This window comes from Eretmochelys imbricata, chromosome 20 (assembly GCF_965152235.1).
Source record: "Eretmochelys imbricata isolate rEreImb1 chromosome 20, rEreImb1.hap1, whole genome shotgun sequence".
Lineage (NCBI taxonomy): Eukaryota > Metazoa > Chordata > Testudines > Cheloniidae > Eretmochelys > Eretmochelys imbricata.
This window is the reverse complement of record NC_135591.1, coordinates 12,200,026-12,219,016: the sequence shown is the minus strand read 5'-3', so window position 1 is coordinate 12,219,016 and position 18,991 is coordinate 12,200,026. Positions and strand designations below refer to the sequence as shown.

The 18,991-nt window shown below is 45.7% G+C and overlaps 1 protein-coding gene across 1 annotated transcript in view; it reads right to left on the bottom strand.

The window, feature by feature from the left end:
• The window catches only part of LOC144277888 (syntaxin-binding protein 2-like), a 58,404-nt gene extending 40,430 nt beyond the window's left edge, over positions 1-17,974 (bottom strand). Inside the window, exons 1-3 of the mRNA XM_077838911.1 lie at positions 17,927-17,974; positions 15,992-16,114; positions 13,386-13,508 (exon numbers count right to left, since the gene is read on the bottom strand). Of these exons, the coding sequence (XP_077695037.1) occupies positions 13,386-13,508; positions 15,992-16,114; positions 17,927-17,974 (294 nt within the window). The remainder of the gene's footprint in view (positions 1-13,385; positions 13,509-15,991; positions 16,115-17,926) is intronic.
• Positions 17,975-18,991: the final 1,017 nt, after the last annotated feature.

The window sequence follows — 18,991 nt, the reverse complement described above, 5'->3', positions numbered from 1 at the left end:
TCTCGTCTATTTGGGGGACATCTTTCACTTCGGAAGTAGATGGACCGCGAGTTTGCTTCATGAAAGAGGGGTCGCGATCAGGCTTGGTTGAGAACTTTGGGTGAGAAACATCTTTAGACAGGAGGTTAACCTGTTGGTTAAGTTTAGTTTCTAGGAGCAGGTTATGATTTCATTTGACACGTAACCATTTTTTGCTTGCATTCTTACTGACGGTCACTGGAATCTCTGTTCTTTGATAATCTTCCTTCTTGTTTTCACTAGAAATATATCTAAGTGCTGTGTGTTTTGCAGTACAGAGTCTAAGTATCGAGTACAGAGTCTAAAGTAGAAGTAATAAACGGGTGTGTACTGTTCCATTGGGAACAGCAGGCCTGACAATTCTGTGGGAGTTCAGTGGATAAAGGGCTGGACACTATACGGAATGGTCAGAGGACTCGGGGGTGGGTGTGTGCCTGTCATTAACCTGTACAAAGAGACTGAGGTCTGAGGAGGCCTGGGTGGCAGTGTTTGTTTTGCCAGAGCCTGGTAGTTTCAGGGAACTGACCCACAGCAGGCACAGACAAGACTTCCTCACTCGAAGGGCACGTGGTGGTAAGGTGCCTCGTAACCCTGGGAACTCCTGGGGAGCGTCACACAACTCTCCTGGAATTCTCTTGGTTTCTCTCCCTTCCTTCTAATTACCGGCAAGGGTTGCCCTCAGTAAGTTGTAGCCCTTTTCGGATTTCTCTCGGGCTGCTTCTCGTTGGCAAAGGCAGCTTTTGTCCGAGGGTTTGGCTGACCTGCTGCAGGAGAAGAGGAAACAACTCTGGGAGCAGTTCCCGCACAGCTTTGCTCGACTGCAGGGCTGACACCACCTCAAAGATGGCACATGTTGCCTGAAAGGAGAGCATGGTAAAAAAGGAGATCTCTTCCCAACACCATCACACCCTCTCTCCCCGTCTGATATCTGCTGTACTAAATTCTCCCTTCTGCCAGTAATTTGAATGACAGCGAGCAACTTGCTTAACTCGTGGCTCACTTTCCCACATCTTTCCCACAGACTTTCTAATGGCCAGATAGTATTAAGTAAATCAGTAACGTATCTAAAACTGCCGTATTTGTTCCACAGGCAGCAGAGCTGGACTCAGGGAAACAGTCCATCAGAGGAGAGGTGCCCACACAGCAATATTATACCACACTTCCAGCTTTCCATCAGCAGGATTATCGCAGGGCACAGGAAAGCCTGAAAGACGTGTCTGCCATCTAACTTACTAAGAGAGGTTCAGCAGCTGCCAAATGCCTGTCAATTTCGGTCTCTGAGGTGATGCTGCCTTCTGTTCTTGTTGGAGTCTTTATCTTCTCTATTAGGGCTCGTAGGACTTGAGTGGCAAGCAAGGGGTCTCCCCCCAGAGATCTCCACTGCTCAGCGGTGTCACTGCAGTTTAACAGAAGTTACAGGTGAGCCCTAGACACTTTTGTGGCTCACCCTGAATGTGTCATATTTTAGCAAAGACCAAATGTTCTCCTTGCCTATGATGAGAGAGTTAGGAGTCCTGTCCTCCTTTAACGCTCCTCGTGTTTAAATATTGAGTTTCCAGTTACAGAACTAAGTTAAGTGACCTAGTCCTCCTGCAGCCTAACCATTAATACTAGACTTCAGAAGGACAGGACACAGAGCGCCAACCTCACTTCCTGTTTTCTCCACTTCCCAGTCAATATGGAATCATGAGCATGTGGCTCCCAAAGATCTAGGGTTTGGAAGGCAAGTGGATGAAAGAAAAGCCAGATTCCTACTAGATGGACATACAACTATGAGAACGAATGTTCATGGCCATCCTAGGTCCCCTTCACAAATGGCGTCCCTACCCTCTGTTTGCCAGAAGCTGGGACTGGGCAACAGGGGATGGATCACTTGACAGTGACCTGTTGTGTTCATTTCCTCTGGGGCATGTGGCACTGGTCACGGTCGCAAGACAGACTACTGGGCTAGATGGCCTTTTGGTCTGACCCAGTATGGCTGTTCTTATGGTCTTAGATTCCAGCACTGATAACTGATACCTCAGTTAGGGATCTTGAAATGAAATGATGGATCTGCTTCCAGTCCACTTGTAAGTACCAAGGATGGCAACTCTGCTCTAGCAGCCACACCCTCACTGATACCAAGCAGAGGTCTGATGATAATATTGGCCCTAGTCTTTGCAATCAGCCAGGGATTTGCACCTGAAGCTGTCATGCTACCAGGAAACCAACAGCCACTGCTCATTTCCAGAGTGAGCTCAATTCAGGTGTCTAGAGAGTTAGATGTTTCCAACAATACACTCCAGTTATACCAGTAAAGATAGATCTTTAGGATGTCAAAGCAGCTATTCATGAATGGAAACAGAATGACACTTAATTTCTCTCCGCACCCCACCTTAACATGTTCTTGGACCTTCCTGCAGAAAGAGCCAGGCTATTAACCCTTAGGAATGATCCCAAACTGTTTGCGGCTTAAATGAAGCCCTACATCTCCTAGTAAAGCTGTGGGATCCATGTTTTACCAAGATGAATGCAATAGGTAGCGGTATATACCTGTCCATCGGCAGACGTTTGCTGAGGAGGCTGGAGATCACTGCCTCTTGGTGATGGTGAGCTAGAATGGACACTGCCTCCACCAGGAACTGCCTCAAGCTGCCCTCCTGGATAGTAGGCATGTGGCGATATAGTATAGCCAGGATATCTGGCACCTGGAAGGAACAAAACCAGAAAGAAATGTCCCTTTTTCTTTCTCTCCATTCAGTCTACAGAATCAAAACCTTTATTTAGCCATTTGCTGCTTTTTTAGAAATGCCTCACTTCAAGAAGCAAATGTTCAAATATGTCTGCGTAACTTGAGCCCACACAAAGTGCCCACACACGGCTGTAAAAATTAACACTGACACACACATAGACATACCAGGTAATTTAATGTGGTGGTGCCCAGCTATGCATTACATAAACCAGTTCACATGCACAAAAGGCAGCTTTGCTTGCCCAGATTTTGCAGGTGTGATTTAAGCAGCCAAATCTGACCATTTGCCTCGAAGAATGCAGAGCTCATCAACAACCACAAGCACAAAATATGCAAGTGCTTTAAAGACAGTGTGTAAATGCCTGGGACTATGAACAGGGGACTACCTCTCATATTCATTCCTAGCCCTTCACATCTTCAAAACACTGTGCAAACATGGAAGTTCTGCTGCAAGGGTTCCCTGTCCTGAGGCCTTTCACCAGCCTTGTTCGAAGATTTGTGGAGTGCTCCTTTCATCTAGCCCTGATGTACTGGGCTCCAGAATAAGGCATATAAATAGTGGATCCCAAAGACACTAGAGTTTTCTCCCTCCTTCCTTCTCTTCTTAAAGGGTAGGTCTACACAGCAAAAAAATCCCACAGCAGTGAGTTTCAGAGCTCAGGTCAACCTGGGCCTGTGGGGCTTGCACGATGGGGCTAAAAGTGAAGCTGTTCCTGCTCGGGCTGGAGGCCAGGCTCAGAAACCTGGCAAGAGGGTGGCAATAGCCCAGTGCTCTTTTTAATCCATGTAGCCCTTAGCCATAAGCCTCCTAATACCTGGAGGCCTCCAAGTGCCAGTCATTCTGTCTTCTTGTCTTTTCCCCAGAGTCTGTTTTCTCAAGCCTTTCTTGGCTGAATACTGTGGCAACAAGCTAGACCAATAAAGAACCAACCATCTTCCTTTTCCCTTGGATTATCTCGGTCTACTGCTATTGATTCTGCCATTGCCTATCTTAGGGTGGGAACAGAGATGGAATCGACTCTATGTCCGAGGGGGAGAAACAGCAAGATTTTTCTTCCTTACACATGAGGGCAAAGATCAAAAAGCCTAGAGTTTAGGCAGAAAAGCTCTCCAGTTCCCAGTTTTACCTTGTCCAGCATGGCATCTCCACACTCCTTCAGGATGATCTTCATCCATAGTCCAGCTGCCGTGGCACAGGTGGGGCTAGCAGACAGCAGACCACCCAATGTGGCCGCAATAAAGTCTGTGGCCTGTTCGGAGGGAAAGTACTCACTAACAACCTGGGAACAAATCAAAAACAGGAGAGACCGCAATGATGTTTGGCTCCAGCACTTTTAAAAATGGAAAAAAAGATATACCTGCATCAGCAAATGGTGAATTAGCCTCCTGTCTAGCTCGCCATTTGGGATTACAATTCTCTCTCTAGTCTATAGACTACATTTTTGTATTCTACACTAATGATATCAGGTTAGAGGCAAAGACTCTGTTGCAGTTAGCACAACATTGTACTGGATATGCAGGAGGTAAGTTTCCCTTTGTAGTCTCTTACATACACTGCATCTTTTTACAGCATATAGAAGTCAGTCAAGAGAGGCATGCACAGAAATATCGGTGAAGGCAAACCCACAAGGTGACGGAATGAATCCTGGGTGGTTTCTCAGCTTGATGTTCCACTAACACAGTTTTTCTCCTGGATGGCTGGATGGCAGGGCCGGCTCCAGGCACCCGCCGAGGAAGCTCGTGCTTGGGGCGGCAGATTGCAAGGGGCGGTGTTCCGGCCAATCTTAGGGCGGCATGGGGGCTCTTTTATTTCATTATTTTTTGTGCTTCACTGCTCTGGATCAGTGAGAAAGCAAGAGCCGGCCCTGCTGGATAGGTACATGCGTGTGCATCCGCGTGCGCATTTTCATGGGCGTGCAACGTTCTGTGGAATCTGGTTTTTACGTGGCATTCAGAGCACACATCTATGAAAAGCATCTTGCTGGTTACTAGCAGCCAACGCCCCGCTCCCACAGCTCGCTCCGAGTACGGAAAGGCATCATGAAAGAGCAAATGTCAAATGAACGGTGCCCCGTCACTCGCACATCCGCACAAGCTTTTTGAGTCAGTTACCCTGGCCATTTTGGAAGATGCCTGAAACAGAGCCTCGGGGTCTGGAGCTGTTAGTGCTTCACGGAGACATCTCAGCTCCTCCTCTGCTGAGCCCAGGTTTATGGACTGGCCTGGAGTGGAGAAAAGGAGAAAAAGTACTGTAACAATTAAGGAAACTGAACCCCTACTGCATGGATCTTCATACGGGAGGATCCATGTGCTATGTTGTCATCAGCATAGTGTAAAATCTTGGCCCCACTGAAGTCAATGGCAAAACTCCTGTTGATTGGAATGGAGTCGGGATTACACCCTAAAATGTCTGAACGTTAACAGTAGTGGTATGTTATTGTGAATGATTCAGGATTGAACAAGCACTGTATTCAGCTTGGAGCAGCTTTGTGTGTGTGTCTGGTTTCAGTAGTCTCTCTGCTCTCACTATTTACATCTAAGCTCCTATTCAAGTACAACTCATGCAGGTAGATCAGAGGTTCCAGTTTAGAGGTGAATCCCTCCACCAAACTCTCCTTGTAAAAGAGACGGGGATAGACAAAAAACTTTGGCAAGAAACCTAGGCTCATCATCAGTCACTTCTAAACGATGCTGGGATTACTATGTTGTACATTCAAAGGTTGGAGTCCCTTATTCTGTTTCTGAATCACCAACACTGTTTTTAGGACTGATTAAGAATCATTGGAAATAGGATGACCAGGGGTCCCGATTTTATAGGGACAGTCCCCATTTTGGGGTCTTTTTCTTAGATAGACTCCTCTTACCCCCCACCCCCTGTCCCGAGGTTTCACATTTGCTGTCTGGTCACCCTCATTGGAAATGGCCTTAAACGATAACCAAGCTCTATCCCTTAACATCTAACCATTAGGTGAAAAGAATATCCTACTCTTTCACAAAGGGGAAAATGGCCTCTACTTACTCCAGTAGCTCGGAATGCTCATGACAGAGGGCTGCTGGAAGAACTTTTTGTTTACAGAATTATTCCAGGAAACCCCTCCAATCCAGCCAGTGGCAGGGTAAAGAGAATGAAAATGTTTAGTACCAAGGGCTTGTCTCCATGGAGATATTCAAGAAAGCTAATCCCCATTCATTTTCAAAATGCATTAGTTAAACTTCATTCAACACCTGTGGGGACACACTTATTTAGAATTAAAGTGGCCTTCATTCAGGTTAGTTTCATTCATGGAATTCACTACAATTAATAAGGCCCATTTTAATTCAGAATCAGAGCATCCACACATGTGTTTAATGCCATTTACCTCATGCATTTGAAATGTACACCTTTAGTTCATTTGGATTAACTTTCCTTACTGTCCCTGTGTAGACAAGCCCTAAGGAATTTAGCCCTTATCTACCTGTATGCAGACCATTTATTAGTTGTACAGTTCCCAAAAGTGTGCTAGGCTCTTTACACATCAGAATCTTCTCTTCTAATGAGCTATTTACAAGATGCCCACCATTCTGTTATCTAAGCAACAACAGACAGGACAGAAAGAACTAGATAGGCAGACAAATGGACATTACAACAGTGAAAGAAGGTGAAGAATTCCTTATACCTGCTAATGGTCTCCTCACCTTGTATACAGAGAAGGCAGCTGATACAGTCAACCACCCACTGACGGGACGTGGCCAGCGAATCACAGCTATATGGTGCTATTAGTCCAATCAGAGATCCAAACTGATCAAAAGTTCCCTGAGTCTAATGAAAAAAGAACGAAGAACAAAGAATGAATGGTCTCCAGTTGGACTAGACTTCACTTGCCATCCTTATTGTTCAGACCAGTCAGCTCTGTGTTTTTTGGGGAACCAGGGCACAGTATCTAGCCTGTCTGACTCATGAAAGACACCCCCCGCCCCCACCAGTCTCTGTTTGAACCAAAACCCATCAGAGAAAAGGCTTGCAGAGAACAATGAAGGGTGTTGGGAGACACACCTACACCCCTCCTGAGAAGGGTGACCATTTGCATACAGAATGAAGAACAGAGACAACTCCCCTAGCCTCATCTGCATGAAAGATGGGATAGGAATTAGCATAAAGAATGAGGAACAGAGAACCGCACTGAACTCTGGGACCAGAAAAGCAGGGACGCATTGCATCATGGGAATCCCTGCTCCAGATGCTAATGAACCTATGCCTGCACACACCTAGCTCAGCAATTATCAGACCAATTCTAGTAATAAATCTTTATTATCCTAAAATACTGAAGCAGCCTAGTTGCCTTGTGAGCTCCCTGGAAAAAACCACCACCCATAGCCAAGAGTGATCAGCTCCTATTGTCTAGCCTAAAGAAAACCCTTGAAAACCCATTAGTTTACCCATAAACAAATCTAGTGTTCTCCCTTGAACCATTGTATTTTCTCTACAAAACCCCCTACCTATGCCCAAGGAAGGGTTCTGATGTATAGACCCAAACTCTGCATCAGTTCCACTGGGATTCCATCTCCTGACTGATTGTGCTGGGGGCTCTGCCTGTCTCCAGCACTCAGGACCCTGAGCTACCACCATTACCTGGGAACCCCACCCAGTTCAAGCTTCATGGAGTGGATGAGATTCCCCCCCCGCCGCCCCTCCGTTTTCTTTTCTTCCTCAGGTATTAACCTTTCAAATGTAACCATTATGTTTGTTTAGCCCTCCTTGTGTAGTTATCACTATTATTCAATAAATAACTTTTATGGTTCAGCTGGTTGCTTCTCTCTCCCTCTCCAAATTTTACTCTGTATTTTCCGCTTCCCCCATTTACTCTGCAGCAACCCTTCTTTTACCTAAGCTAAAGGTCCCGGTAGCGCCCAAAAATACAGTGGGGTTTGCTCATGAAGTGGGTTACTACCAGTACAATTGTAATGTGGAAGTGTGTTAAGGAAAAGTTAGCACATGTGACTCCATTTTGGTTTAGGGCCCACCATTGTTTAAATGCCAGCACATCATACACCAGGAAAAGTAATCCTTAGATATTGAATCCCTGTGAAAATCCTCCTCCTTGTCTCCAGCCTGCCTTGACTCCCAGTATCTGGTTTTTGTCAGTCTTTAACTCCCTGTCTCTTGGCCTTGATGTAAGGCCTCCCATCCTGATAATAAAAGTTACTGATGCATGGCTTTAGAACCATGCTGTGTAATTAACATACTGGTACAGCACGAGGAATGCACCAAGCAGGAATAGGTGGTAAATAAGACAAGGGTTTGTTTATTGGCTAAGGTTTCCGATGCACGAGGGCAACATGCTTTGCTAAAAGGTATATAACCTTTGTATAATCTGCATTCAGGGTCCCCTCCTGGCTAGCAGGGGGGCACCACGCTCGAGCGTAATAAACTTAGTGTCTTTTGGGAACTCTGCAGTTGTGGACTTTGTTTCTGTGCCTCAGCCTAAATTCGAACTGTGCGTGACCTATCAGGTATAATTCATAGCACTTGTGTGCGTGTCCTAACAGGTGTAATTCGCAGCAGTTGTGTGCGTGTCCTACAAGGTGTAATTCGTAACAAGTGGGATAGGGATGTGTTAAACTTGGGGCACATAAGAGGGGAGCAGCTGAAAGTGCTGCTTAACCCAGCCCGTTGAGTCCAGGGCCATATGAGAGAATCAGCTGGAGAGTGCTGATGGACCTGGTCCGCTCAGACTTGCTCTGCTAGTGTGAGCGTGTTCATCTAGTTCTAGGCTGGAGGAACCCAGCCCTGGGGAACCGAGGTCCTGCAGGGTAGCTCCACTGGGAGGGCACTTGCAGAAGGAAGGAGTAGAGCTCCCTATGAACACACAAGTGACATAAGCAGCACATTAATAGAATTACAGACCCCACCCCCCCAAGAAGAGTAACCCTAATCAATGAGCCTACCCCAAAGTAATGGGCACATCTGGTAACATTGTGCCCCTGATTCCTGTACTGTACTGGGTAATGCACATTGGAAAACATAATCCCAATTGTACATAGAAATGGATGGGGTCTAAATTAGCTGTTATCACTCAAGAAAGAGACCTCAGAGTCATTGTGTACAGTTCTCTGAAAGCATCCGCTCAACATGCAGTCAAAAAAGCTAACAACATGTTAGGAACCCTTAGGAAAGGGATCGATAAGAAGACAGCAAATATCATTATGCCACGATAGGAATCTACAAGACCCCCACACCTTGAATACTGTGTGCAGTTTTGGTCATCTCATCTCAAAAAAGATGTGTTAGAATGGGAAGAAATACGGAGAAGAGCAACAAAAATTAGGCCTATGGGATAACTTCTCACCCAAGGGAGATTTAAAAAAGAGCGACGTTTCAGCTTGGAAAAGAGACGACTCAGAGGGAATATGCTAGAGGTCTATAAAATCATGACTGGTGTAGAGAAAGTCAATAAGGAAGTGTTATTTAGCCCTTCCCCTAACACAAGACCAAGGGGTCCCCCAATGAAATTAATAGGCAGCAGGTTTAAAACAAACTAAAGGAAGCATATCTTCACACAATGCAGTCAGAAGACAGGATACTGGGCCAGATGAACCATTCTTTTGCGGGAGGCAGGTTAGCCATTCTTATGTTTTATGTTCTTAGTTGGTTAAATAGAAATTTTCCTTTACCACCCTGGGAGCATAAGAACCAAGAATGCATTTGTGACACTGGCAGACCAGGCAACCTGTGTATGACCCATAATAACTTAACAAGAGGCACTTCCACTGTATCAAGACAGTTCACTTGCATGTGAATTTCAAAGAGATGGATTAGACTAGCAATCCTCAACTCATTCAAAAAGGAACAATAGATGCTAAGTCTATTTGTCTGTGTTGATCTATACGTGGTTAGAAGTTTCACAATGTAACCAAATTAGCTTGTCGATGCTCATTCCCTTTCAGGTCTTCATTATGTGTGCAAGGTGTTCAGTTAACCTTAAAATCAAAGATGTAAGATACTGCAGGAAACTAAAAAAGAAAAGGAGTACTTGTGGCACCTTAGAGACTAACCAATTTATTCGAGCATGAGCTTTCGTGAGCTACAGCTCAGTGAGCTGTAGCTCACGAAAGCTCATGCTCGAATAAATTGGTTAGTCTCTAAGGTGCCACAAGTACTCCTTTTCTTTTTGCGAATACAGACTAACACGGCTGTTACTCTGAAACCTGCAGGAAACTAATAATTTCTACATTGTCTTCAGCTTAACTCTCTGTGTTATAATGGAAGAACGGCTAATCACCTTATGCGAATGAGTAACTAGTTTACTGTGTATGCACAGGAAATAGAAGATTAGCTTCAAAGCAAAGTATAGGAGGCGATCTGCATTGCCTAGTCTTTCTCGGGGGAAGGTCCTGCTGTAACCATTTTTGTGAGGTAGGCTTGTCAGCCTGCTAGAATAGCTAGAAAAGAGAAGTCTCGGGCTTCATCCTGTCATCTCTAGTCTGCTGAAACTTTGAACAGGGAAAGTGTAAGCCATAGGATAGAGAGCTTCCAAATCATCATTTGAAAGAACCTGGAAAATGCATGGAAAAACTAACAGTCTTTACATCTAAGCTGCCTTTGGATTCTGATCTGTTGGGATGATTCCAGAGAGACTTGTACAAGCCAGCAGTTTATTCCATCACTGTTGTGATCCTGAGCTATGAACATTGACAGTCACTTGTATGGATATTGATCTTTTAACCATTTGTAACTCTCTTCTTTCTTTTAAGAAGAAATCTTCAATTTCGTTATTAAGGATTGGCTGGCAGCATGCTATTTGGGAAAGACCTGAGATTCACCTTGACTTGGGGATAAGCATCTGGTCCTTTATGATGGGTGAACCTCACATATGGTGAATCAGGTTTTCAGTAACCCCTCACTATATTAGACTGGGCTGTTTAGATGGGAGCCTAGGTCTGGAATACCAAAAGGGGACCGTGTTTGGCATTTTGTTAACTAGGGTGGAAGCTCTTTTGCTGTTGACTTGGTGCATGTAATTCTAGAATAAGCCATCAGTTTGGGGGATCGTCTGCCCTCTACTTCTTGCAGTCTGCCCGGAGTGTGGTCACAGCATTGTTGTGTAAACCTCTCTCTTATGGAAGCAGAGGGATCTTAGTCACTTTGAGATCCCAGCTGCTGCCCTGGAAGCTTTTTTCATGCATTTGCGTTGAGTCTTAGATCGGATATAAGCAGGGAAGTCAGCTCAAGGAAGAGGAAGGCTATACTCACTGTGCTATGAACTGTCTCTTGATAGGCAGTCAGCAGCTGGATGGTGGCCTGCAAGGCCCTTTCTCTCTCCCACTCCTTCTCTGAATGGAGCCATGTCTCTAGTAGCTGTTGGTAGAGCAGGGGAATGGACAGAGTTAGTACCAGAAAATCCCTCCCAAAAGTTCCTCTTAAACAGGTTTAATTGTCACTAAAATCCCTCTCCAAAGTACCCGACCTCCATGGAGCGAAGGAATTACATGTCTAATGGAAGTGCCAGGGACCAGATTCACCTCTGAGTGATTGAAGACAAAGGAGTTACATGAGAAATGAACCTGGGCCTGTGTACGTGATGTCTCCTGTAGACTGTCTGATGGGAGCTGTCTACCACATTGCATGCTGTTTGATGTCTGCTGCTGTGTTCTGTTTCCTGGGCAACTTCTCCCACGTTGAGTGGCCAAATGACAGAGAGGAGCATTTCTTTTTATTAATTTGAAAAAGAGCAGAGAAGTCCCCCCCGAAGCCCAGCTCCTTTTAGAACTTCATTTTTATACTGAAGGTGCATCAAACTCCCCACCCCTCAGCTCTTCAAGATATTCTGTTCATGTCTGAGGAACAGGAAGTCTCCTCTGGATGAGTTTCCATACACAGGGCTTAACTCAATATGAATGAATTCCTCTTTGAAGAAGTGATCAGTTTCAACTGGTTCTCTTGGATTTGGCTACTGCAGTGGTGATTTTCTTGCCGGTCCAAGTAGTGCCAACTACATTGTAAGAAGTTGGTCCCAATCCAGCCCTGGCATAAAATGGCATAGCTTCTGTGGATTTCAGCAGGGCACATGCCTGCTTATCCCAGGAAGAATTTGGTGCTTTTTCCCCCGACAATTCACTCCATTGTGGAAAATTCCTCCACAACTGAAGCTTGACCCCCTAAATCTCTGACTCTTCCCTGCAGTAACACAACAAACAAACAAACAAACAAACAAACAAACAATCTTCACCATGGTTCAATGGTCTACTCACTTGAAACATTTCCTGGAACCAGTGTGCGGTTGGTTCTTCCTCCAGCAAAGTCTTCATTAGCTTGCTAAGGGCTTCCAAGGACTCTACGTACAGTGACTGAAACCAGAAGAGAAGGAGTGAGGCTCAGCACAGATAATTTGTGTGTGGGGGGGAGGGGATGACTGGGGGCTGGGGAAAGCTAACCATAACCTTGCCAGGGAGGCCATGTGTGACTGCCATCACCCAGTGCCTGCTGGGCAGAAATACAGTGGATGGTGCCTGAGGAGAATTGTTGTCACGTACCTGTATAGGCAGAGCATCCTTTGCTGTCTCACCTTCCTCTTTCATCATCTTCTCCAGGGGAGGGAGGGGAAACAAACTTTTGAAACACTGATGAAGGAGCTCACGGTTTTCCTTCAAGGTCAAAGATGGTTTGAGTTTGCTGGCAGAAGAAAGAGAGAGAGAGAAAAGTCATGCATTAGACTCAGTACCACCTCCAAGTAAAAGAAATGGGTCCAATGACTGGAGATTGAGGTTTTAGATTGAGACAAATGCAAACAACCCTTCACTTTGCAGCTGAGCACCTCTTTGCACCTCTATTAAGTATTGGCTCATTGAGAAGTAAAGCTAAAGCTTCAAGTCCCCTTTTTAGAGAAACCCACAAGCTTCTTTCCCCCTGCCAGCAAGCCAGACACCTCCCTCCCCATCTGAACTCTCCTGCATTGGACTGCATGCCCCACAACCTCCAAGTTTGTGTCTTTCAAGCACAAACCTCCAAATGGACACATTCAAACCCTCAAGAACTAAAGTTCTGCTGGTGAGCAGCATGTGAGCCAAACCCGGCAGGCATCAAACTGCTCCCAACCTGGCACTCATGAACTAACAAAGACGATGTCACAGGGCCAGGAAATATGGCAGAAAATAGCCTACCTCAGATGTCTAATGGCAAGAATTGCCTTGTAGCGAACTGGAGATGCCAGGGAATCCAGTGGTTCCTTTTTAATGAAGTCCTGAAATGCACGAATAGGGAAATTAAAAAAAATGGGAAATGGATTTGAAAGGCAGAGAGGCTTTCCTCTCACACCCTGAAACAGGGCCATATGCCAGACCTGTAATAAACAGACACCGTGCTCGGCAGGCTCTCTGCCTCAGAAATGGACCGTAGGGCCATCTGCAGGCTATACAGAGGACAGAAAGATAACTCCCCAGACACAAGGCATTCCTGCCACTTACAGCCCACAATAGGTCGGCATCCCTGCCAAGCTCAGACTGGACCCAGCAGCATTCTGGGTGCCGTGCAGGTAGCTCATGAGACTGCAGTGGTACAGTCACAGCCAATGGATAAAACAACATCTACCTGGAAACCCAGTCTGATGACATTACAACAAACTCCTTTGTACTTCAGTCCTCAAAGCTCCTCATCACTCACCAGCATGTAGCCAAGGAGCTCCAGTTTGTAAGAGAATTCGAACTCCTGGGAGTCTCTGGTCTCCAAAATGGCACAGCTAATCTCCGTGACATTCTGGATGAGGGTTAATTTTAGGTGCATGTCCTACATAATCCAGAAGGAGAAACAAGAGGATGTGGATGAGAAACGGAGAGAAGAACCAGAGTCCAGAAGATAAAGATCAGGAATTAAATCTAGCCACAGGAGAGGAGAGAGGTGTCCACAGACCCCAGAAGGCAGAGGACCCTGGCTCTGCACCCACCTCAGAAGAAGAGAAAACCCAGGTTCATGAAAGAAATCCAGGGCCACTTACACCAGAGCAGCTAGGACTCCTGCTTGATGTAGCAAGGAAATCAAGCTCTGTGCAATTTAAACAAGCAACTTGTGGATAGAAAAGGCAAGAGCTGAGGGCAGATTATTTAGAATTTACCTTGTTTGTAAGAGCGATGCCCAGCACCTGAAAAACGAAATGCAAACCAGCTATTAGCAATGTCTATAGTCCCATATAAAACACATCCTCAAAATGGCCTGGCTGGTGAATATGGAGCAGAGAGAAATCATGATTGTTAAATCTTCCAAAAGGCAGGAATGTATCCAGAGGGGGTGTTTTGCAGAGGTCAAGATCAGGGGCCATCCTATGGAATATTTGCATTTGTGAACTTCTGGAGGATATCAGTTTGGTTCAACTGTGATCAACTTTTTTGACAAAGGCTAAATGAGATTCTCACTGAGACAGGGCAGAATTGAATGGCAAAGTGACGTGGCGAGGTTGCACTGAGAGGAGAGTCAGTACCAGCAGTCAGACACCTAGGGAACAGAAATAACGAGCACACAGACAAACAAGACGACAGAGAAGAGGGAAGGGAAGTAGTGAGTCCAAGAAACAGAGTGACAGCAAAGAAACTAAATACAAATTAGCACCATTCTCTCTTGGCTAGCAAAAGATAGAGCTAGATACACATACATATTAGGGGAGTTAGAGTGTTATTCTGAATAGCCTGAGTGTGACTGCATCTGAATTACTGTGCAGCTATGCTCGACAGAATTTCAGAAGAATATAGAAAAACTAGAGAAAATACAAAGAAGAGCAACAAAAGTGATACAACATGTGACAGCTCACGCTCCATCCATTACAGTTTTAAATTTGAGACATGTGACAAATTATTGCTCAAAGGAGAGTTTTAGAAAATACAAGCCCTCTCTCTATAAACTCAGAGGCAATGCTATAACTTCAGGGTAATGCTCCTCACAGTTGTCACGCAAAAGCTCTTACCTGACAACTGATTCTGTAATGGTGAAGGACGTTCCCTGTGATGTCTGCCTCTACTCGGGAGAGAAGCTGCTCTTTTGGAGCATGGACAGCCACGTTGCTGTATGTCAGCATCAGGGTGCGGCGAGTCTTGCCTCTTGTCCCATGGTGGTAATCCTAGACAATAGGAAACATCACTAGAGACAAGTTCTTCTGATTCATTTGGCCTTGGAATGAATCAAACATTGGTGGAGCCGGGCCCCCGAGCCTTGAATACTGCTGGAGACCGGGCACCATGAGCCCATAGAACTCGCCGCCCCGTCGCCATCATTCCCACTGGGTAACTCTGACCCAGAGAGCCGAAAAGGCTGAACCGACAGCAGTGGAGTACATGGGAGCTTAGTCATTGACACTGGTGGGTACAAGATCAGGCGCTAAATGTCTTGCCTAAGGCTGCACAGTGAGTAAATGGCAGAGCCAGCAATGGGAGCCCAGAGGCCTAGTCTCCTGCTCTATCCTCTAGATCAGTGGTGTTCAACCAGGGGGACTTCTGTACCCCTGAGGGTCTGCAGGGGTCTTCCAGGGGGTATATCAACTCATCTAGATATTTGCCTAGTTTTACAGCAGACGACAAAGAAAGCACTTGCAAAGTTACTAACTCAAATTTCATACAATGGCTTCTTTAGACTACTCTATATACTGCCCGCTGAAATGCAGGTACAATATTTAGATTCCAGTTGATGTATTTTCTAATTCTAGGGCAAAAATGGGAAAATAAGCAGTCTTTTTTTCAGGAATAATGTGCTAGGACACTTTTATAATTTTATGCCTGATTTTGTAAGCAAGTAGTTTTTAAGTGAGGTGAAATTTGGGGGACACAAGACAAATCAGACTCCTGAAAAGGGGACACTAATCTGGAAAGGTTGAGAACCACTGTTCTAAATCAGAGGTTCCCTAATTGTCATCCGTAGACCACTGGTGGTCTACCTAAAGCGGGTTGGTAAGCCACATGTTGCTTGCAACACCTCCTCATTTCTAGCTACTAACCTGGAATAAAAAACAGCTAAAAATACCTTCAATGCTTTTCCATGCAAGCAACTGATGTAGTTCCCACACATTGTGCATGGGAGGGGCGCTCAAGCCATGAGACATCAGATGGTAAAAATCATTTGAGAGAACCCCAGCTCCACATTGTGCTCCTGTCTGCTTAACGGCCGGCATCACGTAGAACGCAGACATTGGGGGACAATGCTAGCTGACCGGAGCAGACACTACCGCGGGGCTGCTGCCCCTGCTTCAGAGGGAGAGGAAGTTTGAGAGAACCCCCTGGCTCCTTTACCTTCAGGCGGCTGACGAACCCAGAAATCTTAACCTGGCTCATTGCAGCCCCAAACTCCTGAAGTGCCTTCAAGGTGAGGTCCAAGTGGCTCGCAGCACAGACTGCGAGGATGGAAACGACTCCCTGTCACCCAAGAGAAATACAGGTTAGGATCGAACCAGGTGTCTGATAGAGCCCACGAGTCCATTCCTTTCACCCAAAGTGGTGTAAAGTGCCAATCAGGCCTGAGACACATGGGGAGCGGGCGCTGAGTGAAATAGCAATCAAGAGGCTAGGAAGCAAAATGGCATCTGTCCCAGGCCAACTCAGAGCTGAGCCCCACAGGGAGCATTCAGGGATTACTTGGTAAAATGGGGAGAGGGACAGAGGCCTCACCTGTCTCTCAGGGGCTTCCATATAATCTGCTGTCGTCAGAAGTGTATGAATCTGTGATTTAACATGGACCAGGTCCTGACAAGATGCTAAGGACGTTCCTAGAGCCTTATACAGGAAACTCTGAAAGAAAGAGACCAGCCCTGGGATATCAGCAACACAACGTGCCTGTCAGTACAGACCCAGCTCAGCAACACTCAGGAAGGAACAAGACAGCCAAGTCCAAGCACCCATGCTGCAGAAACATCCCATTGTCTAGCCCAGCCAGAGAACCAACAATGCAGGACAGACAAGCAGCCTGTCCAAGCAAATATTGGAAGGGCAGGGGGGCAAGAGAGCAGGGAATAAGTACAAACAAATTTTATACGCAGAATAAAATATCAAATAATGAAACCTTGAGAGAAGCCTTATGCAGCCCTCCAATCAGAATTTCAGGGGAAAGTAACTAGAAACTAAACCTTAACAGAGAACAAACCTTCTCTTTGGAGGGGCTGGCATAGCCGGCCATCTGCCAGCTCAACTCAAGGGATATCTGGCTGCTCCAGGCACTGTCGTTTATCATCTCCAGAGATGTTCTTAGGAACTGAGTGTAAAACCAGAGTTAAAGCAGATGGTTAATTGCAAGAATGTGGGGGTTGTTGTGGGGTTTTGTTTGGTTGGTTGGTTTTTGCTTCCTTGTTCTGTTGTAAACTTTCCAATATTCAGGTGTCCTGGGAAGATTATTTCCCTATTGAGAACTATAAACATTGACAACCCAGACTTCCTCTGCCTCTTGTTCTTGAACCTTTGCCTGAGGATTCCTCTCAGTCCCCAAACCCAGATGGACAGTGAATTGGAGAATGAGATGGAGCCAAGACATCTGACCATCGAGGAGTGATTTTCCAGTGGATGGACGATGGCTCTAGTCAACTTTGAACAAAGGGCCCTGGACTACAAAGGACCAGGCACCTTCTCTGAAGTGCTATGGACCCTTTATGACACCTCCTGAGGGTACCCAGGGTTGTGAGGGACCTCACTACCACCTGCCCTTAGCATGAGGAAGCCTTCTCTGTACCTGCCAAGTATCAGCTCCTAACTCTGCCAGTCACAGGAAACACAAGCACACCCTTCTCACCCCGTCCAGGATCCACTGTCCTTCCACAGATAAGCAATCAGTACATTCCAACCGCTTGCCCTCTGGACATCCCCAGAATGTCCAGCCCCTGTTCCACTGGACACTCACAGAATTCAGAGGTTTGCTACACACCACCTTACCAGTTTCACCTCAGCATCACCGCTCCATTTCACACACTTCAATACATTGACAGTGAAAAGAAGTAGAGTTTAATTCACCAAGATCAGAGATTTGAGAAGCAGCAAGAAAAATTAATGTAAACAAATGGTTACATAAAAATAAAATCCTAACACACTTCTAGAGCTTCAACTTAAAGAACCAAACAGTCCCCTGTCTCACAAGGGATAGCTCCCCCAAATCTCTCTCCCAGCAGGAAACACCCAGACCAAATGTGATCCTCCATTCATAAGACAAGCCAGTTGGCAATTTGTCCAATAGGTGAAGGATACCTGGTGCAGGATACCTCTGGACCTCCAGATATAGTTCCAAGCATCCATTTTCCGCTTGTAAACAGGGTACCCCCTATTGTTTGTTTGTTTTTCTTGTCTCCAATCTCCTCTGGAGACTTTGCAATCACTTGATTAGAATTTTGCTCTATTGATTAGCATCCACTGTGAATAATTACTCAGTCTACATACAGCCATTCAAGCAGCTAAGCATCTTCTGCCTGAAAGAAACTTCTTTATCACCTTCTGGTGACCAGCCCCAACGCACAGACCTTCAAAGCATCAATTTCAGTAGACAACCATGACGCCTGAGATATTATCCATCCAGTCACTGTGCAACGATTATGAGGATTATGCAGTGTGGCACAGGCATCCAGGAAAGGCTTTACATGACACCCTTTGATGATATAGAGATCAGATCCAGGGAATCCTGGGAACCCTATGCACTCCTGTGGCCTCTGCCAGTGGGTACCCAAAGGACCCGGGGTCACACCCTCAACTCCCATTAAAGTCAGCCAGAGGTTAGTAACTCTCAGCACTTTGCTGTTTTAGGACCGACTTTTGAACAGCAGCCAGGAAATATCAGAAACCTCACAAGAGAACCTAATCTTAGTTGATTTTGGAGCCCAAAGAATTTCAAATGAGGCTGGATCTGGAATGGGAAATTCTAGAGTGTAATCCAACCCCAAATGGAACTCCAAACCTTCTGGGGCTTCTTTGTCACTAGGTCCGTTCCTGTCATTTTCAGCCCTCGCCATAAAAATCTTCCTTGTCTGGATTTACATGAGGCTGTAAAGAGCTCTTTCTGACCACAAAGGCTTCTCCATGAGATACAGACACCAAACCTTGTCTTGTCTCTTTTCCTTTTTGGGTTTCTCAGAGCAAGTTTTCTTTTGAGTGGCAAATAGAAAAAAAAATCCTTTAGACGTCCCCCAGTGATGCATTAGCACCATTAGCATGCTGGGTTTCTGGTTAAGTTTTGTGTTGTTCCCAGGGGTAATACAGAGGGATTTATAACTAGAGCTGGTTGAACAATAGTAAGTCCATTTCACAAAACAAGTGGGATTT